The 10,283-nt window shown below is 37.9% G+C and overlaps 1 protein-coding gene across 4 annotated transcripts; it reads right to left on the reverse strand.

The window, feature by feature from the left end:
• Positions 1–3,472: 3,472 nt before the first annotated feature.
• On the reverse strand, positions 3,473–9,520 carry MED18 (mediator complex subunit 18). 4 transcript variants are annotated; one of them, XM_031464489.2, is made up of 3 exons: positions 9,320–9,520; positions 8,561–8,638; positions 3,473–4,384 (listed from the first exon to the last, which is right to left on the reverse strand). In XM_031464489.2, the coding sequence occupies exons 2-3, from the start codon at positions 8,631–8,633 to the stop codon at positions 3,831–3,833; spliced, it is 627 nt and encodes a 208-aa protein (XP_031320349.1). In that variant the 5' UTR covers positions 8,634–8,638; positions 9,320–9,520; the 3' UTR covers positions 3,473–3,830. The 4 variants fall into 4 exon arrangements, with proteins under 4 accessions (XP_031320349.1, XP_031320348.1, XP_010995201.1 ...); XM_031464488.2 differs by having other exon boundaries at positions 9,307–9,520; XM_010996899.3 differs by having other exon boundaries at positions 9,462–9,515.
• Positions 9,521–10,283: the final 763 nt, after the last annotated feature.

The raw sequence follows: 10,283 nt of genomic DNA on the forward strand, positions 1-10,283 counted from the left end.
AAAGGCTTATCTGACATTTTAGCAGAGACCAGAGGTGAAGGAAGCCTGCACACTGAATTCTGGCAAAGAAGTGTTCCACACAAAGATGTCAGTTCTCCCCGCGGGTGCTGAATCTATACACACTTGATAGAGATCCCCCCAGAATTCTGGTAGTAATGTTGAGAAACTAAAATTCACTTTAAAGTGAATATGAAAGAATAAATGTCTACAAAAGCTGTTTGTTTTCAGGGGGAAATGAAAGTAGGGATACCTGCCCTACTGGTAGAACAGGCTCTACCATGAAACCACACTAATGAAAGAACCAGTAGAATAAAATGGAGAGCTTAGAAATAAAGTATATATATGGGAATCTGATATGTGATAAAGGTGCCATTACAAAGCTCTCAAAAGATTGCTTTTCTGATGGTAATAGAAAAATGAAATTACTGTATAGAGAAAAAAAACCTGGATTTTTATTTGAAACTAAGTTAAAGTGGACTCCCAATGGATTAAAGACCTAAATGTGAAAGTTAAAACTATAAAGCTAGCAGGGGAAGGTATAGTTCAGCGGTAGAGCACATGCTTACATATACGAGGTCCTGGGTAAAATCCCCAGTATCTCCATTAAATAAATAAATAAATCTAATTACTCCTCCCCCACAAAAGGCAAAACAACAACAAAACTACAAAGCCAGTATTAGAAAATACAGGAAAATCTGTGTTCCTCAGGTGTAAATAAAGACTTCCTAAACAAAACTGCAAATTATAAAGTCAAAATTTAGGACATTGCTTAATTAATAACATCATAAAGTTAATGGAAGGTGACAATCTGGGGGAAGGTATTCACAATATTTAAAACAAACAAGGAATCATGTCTAGAATATACATACAGTTCCTACAAACTAAGAAGACAGGAAATCAAATAGAAAAAAAATAGGCCAAGGATATAAAAAGGCTCTGGGAGAAAGCATTTGCCATATTTAAAACAAATGAAAGATTAATTTCTAGAATATACAAAGAATTCCTACAAATCAACAAGACAGGAAATCAAACAGAAAAATAGGCAAAGGGTATAGACACCTTAGTTTCATATGCTAAACACATACACAAAAAAAACAAGGTTCAAATTTAATTATAATCAAGGAAATGCAAATCAAAACAGCCAAGAGCTGCCACTTTACTTCTACCAAATAGGCAAAAATTAGAAAGATGGAAAGAAAACACCAAAGACTGGTGAAAATGTGGTTATAAGAATTCTTGCTTACTGGTGATAGAAATATAAATAGTACAGCCATTCTGAAAAGTAAATTCAAAATTTTTGGCAAAATTGAGCATGCTCAATTACATAGTTCAGAGGAATATTCACATCAATTTACAAACTCGCTTATTTTAGCATTTTTAATGGTAAAAGAGTTGAAGGCAATCTAGGTTTCTATTATCAAAAAAGTGAATGAGTAAAACATGGTGGATGCAGTGGTTACATTCCTGGATTCTGGAACTAGACCGCTTGAGTTGAAATTCAAGTTTCACCACTTACAATGGAAGAAAACTTGAGTAATCTGTGTGCCTCACTGTCATCTATAAAATGGGAATAATATCTACCTCATAGGATTGTTGTTAGAAGTATATGAGTTAAAACAGAGTTAAACATTATTTAAGTATTAACATTACTGTTAATACAAAAGTATATGAAAATTCAAAGTCGTGAGTTAGGTTTACATACAGAGACAAGAGAATATCACAAAAGCAATGACAATTTTTAAAAGTAAGAAAAGGAACCTTTATAGCACACTTATGTGAATTGAACATATTTACATAACTCTGTTTTACAAGACAAGCATCACAGACATATATCAAATATATCAGAATCAGTGCCTGCTGGACAGAATGAGAGTAGAGTTTAGGAATGAAGGGGCAGGCTACAAAAGAAGAACAAGGCCTTGCTTCAGTCATTTTACTAATATGCTATGGAAGGAGGAACAAGATTTACTTGTGCAATCTGCAACTGAAGAGGGGAGAAGCTAGCTTGAAAATACACAAGGGAAAGCCAACAGAAGGATCCCAGAGCCAGAGAAATAACCAGCTAATCAACTTGGAAGCTGTCCTATCTTAGAACTTATCCTTAGATGAGATAATACCATCTTTATCATTTAAGGCAGCCTGGGATATGTTTTCTGTTACTTGCCCAAAGCATCCTAACAGAGTATTCATATAATCTTTTGAGTGGCAAACTGAGGTCCAAAAAGAATTATGATTTGTCCAATGCACCTCAACTGGGGTATTATCTAAGCGGAGGTTCCAGAAGATGATAATTTTGAGTAACCTACAATTTTTAAAAAGCCAAACGCTCTCCAGTGTATGAAAAACTCTGTAAGTGTTAAAATGATCAACATTTATCCCACTAAGAACTGTTACTTAAAAAAAATCCATTAAATTAAAACTCAAATGGGAAATTATATAAAAGCTGTTTACAAATTAATAAAATGAACAATCAATGAACAAAAGGGAATTCACATAAGAAAAAAATGTCCAGTAAACATATAAAAATTTAAACCTCACTGATGAATATTTTTAGAAGAAAATTAAAACCAATCACCATTTATCATCAAATGAGAAAAACAAGTTTTCATGGTCACACCCAGTGTTGGCAACTCTGTTGGAAACCTCATTTACAACTGGTAGGAGTGAAAACTAGGACATTTCTGGGAGGCATTTGGCAATGCATAGCAGAAGAATTAAAATGGTGTATATCCTCTGACTCACCAGTTCCCTAGAGTTTATCCTGAAGACTAATCATAGAATGAAACAGAAATTTAATTAAAAGCACTAGCATTACAGGATAGCTTATAAAAACAAAAACTTGGGGTCAAACTAAAAATCCCAAAGTAGGGGAATCAAGTTACGGAAAACCCAAATGATAGGATACAAATAGCAATTATAATGATCAATATTTAAATATAAACTCTGCTAATTAGTAGCTGCATAGCTCAGGGAAAGCTAATTAATCTCTCCACACCTCAGTTTCCTTGTTTATAAAATGGGCCTGTTGTGAGGATTAAATTAATTAACATACCTGAAGCACTTTGGAAATCACTGACACATAATAAGAACTCAATAAACTAAGTTTTTGTAAAAGAACACTGTCGCCGAATGTCCCAGAAAGATGTTAATGATAAATTAAACAAAAGGGAGATTACAAATCAGTATATACAGAATATTTTTCTAAAATAAATATATCTCATATATATAAATTTCCCAAAACAAAGACTAGAAGGATATAAAACAAAACAGAAATAGTACATCTCTTTGAATAATAGGATTACAGGTTATTTTTCTTATTTTTGTTCGTATTTAAAAATGTGTTACTTTTATGAAAGGTAAAAACTATCTCTTTCAAAAATTAAAACTAAAAACTGTCATGTTTTTGCTCCAGCTGGTAATGAGACCACCCCAAATAGCAGGGTAATGGGGTAAAGAATCAGAATTATAGACATTTCTCTTTATAGCCTTTATTACCACACAATTCAAGCTCACAGTCTCTATTAACAAACCTTATACACATATGGCAAAACAAGATATTTCTCCTCCTCCAAAGCTACATTATTCCAGTCTCCCCTCTTTATGCAGAAGGATTATACAGATTCTCCATGTTATCCTTAGCCTTGAATTTAGAAAGGCTGTCATGAAAGTGAACTTGCCATATGAGGAAAACAGTGCAAAGACCCAACTAAGTTCTCACTGTCTTCCTTCCTGAGGGAAGAATGCCTGGCTGGCATGGTGAAATGGGGCAATTATAATGTCTTCTTTTTTGTCACAGGTGAGGACAAGCCCCCATGGTGGACAGGCCTTAGTCACATGAGCCTTTTGGGGTCTATTTTCTCTAGGTGAACCAGAGGTTTCAGCTGCTCTGCAAAGTTCCTCATGTCATCAGAGACCATGTCCTGCCCAGCTGGTGCAACGACACTTAGTTCCACAAGATAGGAGAGTGACAAGGCCTCCGTGCTGTCCGTGTTCCCTGGCACCAGGATGCGGAAGATCTTGTACACCATGATCTTCATGATACCCTTACGGAACAGGTGTCCCTTGGCAACAAACTCATGGTCCATGCGGAAGCCCATTTCCATCAGGAAGTCAGTGAGGTTCTCAGATGTCGCGATGTCCACACAGTTACGCACCAGGGCATGGCGGTTCTTATCTCCCATTTCTGGCTGTCCCAGGTAGCGCAGATGCCAGGGGGCCCCTGCCCTATCCATAGAGCGCCGGGCCCTCAGAACAAATGGACTGGCCTGCTGGCCCTTAAGGAGGAATACCATCTCGTGGTCAAGGAAAGTCTCAGGTTCCATGTTGTCACACAAACCACGAAGGCGGTGGATGAGGCTTTCCAAGCTATGGTCTAAAACACTTCCTGAAGAAGGAAAAAGCACTACTGAGTCCCATCTTTCATTCTGGGTAATGGAATTAGCAAAAGATTGAAAAGACCAAAATGAAAAACCCAAACAGTTTAGTGCAGTGTTTTGTAAAGCATAGGGTCAATACATGAGACTTTAAGGGGCTATACTGCAAAGATATTATGTAACAGGTTAATTCCCTTTCAGTTTTTGTTTTGTTTGTTTGTTTGTTTGTTTTTGCACTGTCTTTGGTACTAGAAAGTCTTCAGGCCTTCTCTAACAATGTTAATCTCCAGCCGGCTTTGGGCGCAGAGCATTTAACAGGCAACAGTATCTATTTAAAATAATAATACTGTTTCATTGTCATTTATTTAAAAAATGGTTTCCTATTTCCAGCAAACAAAAGTTTTCCATCTATAGAAAAAATACATGTCATTTTCATGTAATATATTTAACTAAAAGAGGATGAACTGCCTCACAGAAATAAACTAGTCTTTGTTCTTATCTTATTCATCCTCCTGGGAGCATTTCACATGGTTGTTAGAGATTATATCAATTTTGAAATCTATTCTTCCCTTGGCCTCTGGGATATAACTCTTGGTACTTCACCTAGCTCACTGACCATTTCTTTTAAGTCATCTTTGCTGGGTGTTCCTCCTCCTCCCTAAATACTGGAGGATCCCAGGACTCAATCCTTGTCCTCGTCTCCATCAACAATCTCCTCCTCCCTTCGTGACCTAATTCAGTCCTATGGTTGTAAGTATCACTTATGCCCTGAGGACTACCACATTTATATCTCATGAACTACAGACATTCCTCCAACGGTCTACTCAACTTCTCCACTTGGATGCCTAAGACATCTTCATCTAAACACGTTCAATACCAACCTGTTGATTTTTCCTCCACAATCTTACTCTTCCTGCAGTCTTCCCTATCATACTACACGGCAACTCTTTGCTTCCAGTTGCTGAACCAAAAAACCACAATCATCTTTGACCCCTTTCTCTCTCCCACATCCTATACCCAATCCATACTTTAAAATAAATGCAGAATCCAACCACTTCTCACTCCCTCAGTCATTCCCACCTAGTCCACGTCTCCTTCATTTCTTGCCTGGTCTTTGCAATATCCTGCTTCTACCCTTGCCTTCTTCTTTTCTTTTCCACTCAACAGCCAACTGGTCTTTTTAGGCTGTAAGGCAGATAATGATGATCCTCTGCTCAGAACCCTCCAATGGCTTCCAATGTCATTCACAATACATCCCAAAGTCTTTAGCATCGTCTACAAGATGCTATATATTGTGCTCTCTGCTGCCTGTCCAACAGCATTTCCTTCCACTATCCCCCTAGATCACTCTCTCCAAACACAATGCTCTTCCTGCTGTTTCCTGAAAATGCCAAGTATTTGACAAAGTATTTCTCTGCAGAGTCCTTTCCCTTAGTCATTATACTTTGAATGTTTTTCTCTCAGATATCCGCATGTCTTACGCCACCACTTTGTTCAGGTCTTTGCTCAAATGTCACTTTATCAGAGATCTCTATTCTGATTGCCCTAAGTAAAATAGCGTATCTCTCTCCAATCTCTTTCCACTTCTCTGCTTTATTTTTCTTTAGCATTATCACCTCAATTTTTAGTCATCTTTCACTGTATCAATTATGTATTGATTTTTAAGTTATCTTTCTTTCCCCACTGCTGATATTCCAATGCTGGGAATACATTCATTTATCGAATAAATCTGTTAAAGTAAATAACAATGTATTACTGTAACTATGGTAAATATTGACAGTAGGACTCAAATGACTAAATTTTTGGAAATGGGTAGTGTTGGAGGAAGAGTAACATATCAGGTCCCAGTAATCAAAGGACAGAAGATCATGGGAGCAGGGAACGAGTCCTACATTCACAATAGTGCCAGACCTGTTTTTTCATTTTTCAAACATTTGAGGAGCTTTGCAAGTGCTGGCTCATTCAATACATACTTACTGAATGCTCTGCCGGATACTATGCTAGGAAATAGGGGGTCCTGCCCTCATGAAGATTAGTTTAGTGGGGGAAATAAAAAATAAGTAAACAGAAATACAAGGAAATAAAAAGGAGATGGGATAGAGAGCAGCTGGTAGGGGTGGAGAGAGGAGACCTCTCTGAGGCTTTGGCATAGTCAGAGAAGGTCTCTCTAAGGGAATGACAACTGAGCAGAGGCCTGAAGGGTAAAAGTGAGATAGTTATTTGATGGGCTGGAACAAAGTGTGTGGACAGAGGGATCAACAAGTGCAAAGACACAGAGGCAGGAAAGTGCTTGGGGAAAGCAAAGAAGTGAAAGGATATCAGCCTGGCTGAAGTGTAGTGAGCGAGATGGAAGATGATGATGAAATGGGGGTTTGGGATGGGCCAAAGCATGCAGGCCATATGTACAGTCCTTATGTTAACAAGCAACAATATCTATCTAAAATAATAATACTAGTTGTATTTTATTCTCAGGCCATGGGGCAGCTAATAGAGCTACACTTCATTCTCCACACCACAGGGAAAGACATGACTGGATCTACATTTTTAAAAGATCATTCCAGGAAAACTGGTACGGACTCTTCAACAGGACATGGACACGGCATAAAAAGGTAGGAGGGGAGACTGGTCCAAGTTAAAAGAGACTTAAGAGGAACTTGATTGTATCCTGGATACAAAACACATTTTTGGGACAACTGGGGAAAACTTGAATATAGACTAGATATTAGATGATACTAAAAGTATTTTATTAATTTTTAAAAATAATAATACAACAGTATTGGGGTTATGAAGGAAAATATCTTTGTCTTTTAGAAATGTATACTGAAAGTGTTCAAAGGTAAAATGTTATGAGGTCTGAAATTGTCTTTAAAGACAGCCAAACCAGGAAGATATAGCAAATATGGTACCATGGTAGAAGCTGAATTCTAGATGTGGCATCCTATGAAATCCTATGGAGTGTTCATTATATTAATCTCTATCTTCTTTATTTGACTTTTTTTAACAATAAAATAATGTTTAAAAAGATGATCAGCTGTTGTGTGGGAAGAGGCAGATGATCAAAAGTGGAAGTATGGTAATAAGCACGAGGTTACTAAAACAATTTGGGCAAAGGCTGATAAACCAGGGTGAGGTACTGCAGGGGAAGAAAAAATATATCTGATATATACTTTGGAAGTAAAATGAATAGGACTAGAAATGGACTACATGTGAAGGTAAAGTAAGAAATGGGGATTCATTCCTGAATGCGTGGCAACTGGGGAATGACAATGGCACTTACTGAGACAGGAAAGACTGAGGAAGGGCAGCTTGAGGAGTGAAAATTAATAACTTTATTATGTTCACAGTAAGTCACTCAATGGATGATCTGAATTAAAGTCCAAACTTCCACTAAACATTATATACCTCCTGAAAATCATTACCCTCTCTAGGTCTTGAGTTTTCTCATCTGAGCAAGTTACTTGATCTCTGTTTCCTGATCTATGAAATGAAGCTGTAACAATATCACAGAATTGCCATATGCATTACTCTTACTTCTGGGTATATATGCAAAAGAATTCAAAGCAGGATCTTGAAGAGGTATTTCCACACCCATGTTTACTGCAGCATTATTCACAATAACCAAGAGGTGGAAGCAACTCAAATGTCCGATGACAGATGAATGGATAAAGAAAATGTGGTATATACATACAATGGAACATTATTCAGCCTTTAAAAAGAGATATACTGTCACATACTACAATATGAGTGAACGTCGCAGACATCATACTAAATGAAATAAACTAGTCATAAAAAGACAAATACTGTATGATTCCACTCACATGAGGTTACTTAAAGTAGTCAAAACCAGAAATAGAAAGTATAAACTTTGTTGCCAAAGGCTGGGGTGAGGGGAAAAAGGAATTATATAAATTTTCAATTTTGCAAGATGGAAAAGTTATAGAGATCAGCTATACACCAAAGTGAATGTTCTTAACACTACTGAACTGTACACTTAAAAATGTTTAAGATGGTAAATTTAATGTTATGTATTTGTGACCATAATTAAATGTAAACTGAAAAAAAAGAAAGAAAATTCCTATTGGGTGCCAGGAATTATGCAGGTTGCCTTTGCATAACAGCCTCTCATCTCCATGAAAGCTGAACAGAAAAGAGGAAGACAGGTAATCCAAGCTCCCTAGTTCACTTACCCTGCAGCAGGTACTCCATCATGTTAATGGTGCCCCCAGTAACAGGCATCATGGTGACTGGAGGAGCCTCCATGTTATCTGTTTAAGATGAAAACAACAGAACTGGATTCGTAGCCTCTAGTAAAGTAAAGCACAGGATACAGCTGGAGAAGAGTTCTACTTGTTAATACTTCAGACATGTGGAAAGACACCAGATCTGCTTGGGTCATTAGCCTTGACATCAAAAGATTCATTTATCCATTCAAAACTTTTTGAGTAACTGCTATAGGCCAGTTTCAGGGGCTGGGGATGACACAGAAATATACAAAGGAGACCTGATCATGGAATTATAGCATAATCTTTTAGTCTCAAGGTCTGAAACCTCTAAAAGTTTTCTGTGCAATAAGGAAGTTATCAAACCTCTCACCCTGGGGCTCAAAGTCTTCCTTATAAAATGGGGCCAACGATATTGAACCTCCAAGGCTTTGTGGCTCAGACGACATGATGGACATGCAATAACATTTATAAAAACTTAAAGGTGACTTAAAGAACCTTGTCTATCCTTCAATTTATAGACGAGGATACTGAGACTCGGGAAGGGCCAAAGGACACACAGCAAATCAGTGGCAGAACCAAGACCAGATTAAAGTCTAAGGTTCCACCTCTCTGAAAACGCCCATTAAAGCGCACCAGGCGAAAGCTCGAAGTTCTTTTAAGATGATGTTTTGGGCCTCCTACGCCAGTATCAAGAACGTATGCCCACTTACACCAAAAACACACCTCCTCGTGCGTTCTAGACTCTTCTCGCAAAGAGGGGAATTATATCCACCCGAACACCTCGGAGCTTTTGAGCGACAATTAGTGCCCAGCCTTAAACTTAAAGACCCCAGAATAGCGCAACACTTCCTCCTCCTTTTCCCACCTCCGGCGAGAAACCGCGGTCGCACAAACCTAGACACAGCCAACCTGAGACGTAAGGGTGCCGAGAGGGCACAAAAAGCCTTGCCTACCCTGCAAGCAGAAGCGCATGCGCAAAACGCGACGCTGCTTGGAAGACGGCGGCCGCCTTTAGAGCGTTTCTCTAGGAGTTGTCGGGGGTCTTGACGTCATAGGCCGCCCTCTGGGAAAGTATTTTTTTTTCAAATGTGACGACCTGGAGACGTTTTTGTCCAGAAAATCTCATGGAATTAACAGGGAAAAAAGAGAACCTGGGGAAGAGAACCGCAGAAGAAAGAGGAGAGATTGTTACAAGACAAAAACTTCCTTTGGTTCGGTACCCGAGGCTAAAAAGAAAAGCCACCGTTTACTGCTTAGCAAACTGTTCTGAACAATTAGGAGCTCAACAGTGGAATTAATATTTGTTCATTCTTCTGTGTTTATTTTATATCAATTTAAAAATATTGAGAGATAAGTAAATTCAACGAATATGTATTGAACGCTGCTTATGTGTCCAGCATATAAAATGCAGACAAAGAGGGTACCAGAGAGAGGTGACTGAGGCACTCCCTGGAGCGAAAAGTTTAAGGGAACACCAAAAAACTCAGTAACAACAACAACAACAACAACAAATTAATGCAATATGTTACAAATTTAATGCAAAAGAAAAGAAAAGTCCCGATGAACAAAATGTCAAAACTTTAAATTTAATCTTCACAGCAGCCCTATGACCCAAGTATAATTTATTACTGTAATTTTACTGATGAGGAAACTTGGGCAACAAGATATTAAATAACACGTGAGGGAG

This window comes from Camelus dromedarius, chromosome 14, assembly GCF_036321535.1.
Source record: "Camelus dromedarius isolate mCamDro1 chromosome 14, mCamDro1.pat, whole genome shotgun sequence".
NCBI lineage: Eukaryota > Metazoa > Chordata > Mammalia > Artiodactyla > Camelidae > Camelus > Camelus dromedarius.

Excerpts from the sequence above, each read along its gene's own strand:
- MED18 (XM_031464489.2), bottom strand. The coding sequence starts at position 8,633 with ATGGAGGCTCCTCCAGTCACCATGATGCCTGTTACTGGGGGCACCATT. Across the intron at positions 4,385-8,560 it reads GATGGAGTACCTGCTGCAGG|GAAGTGTTTTAGACCATAGC; the intron begins GTAAGTGAACTA and ends TTCCTTCTTCAG.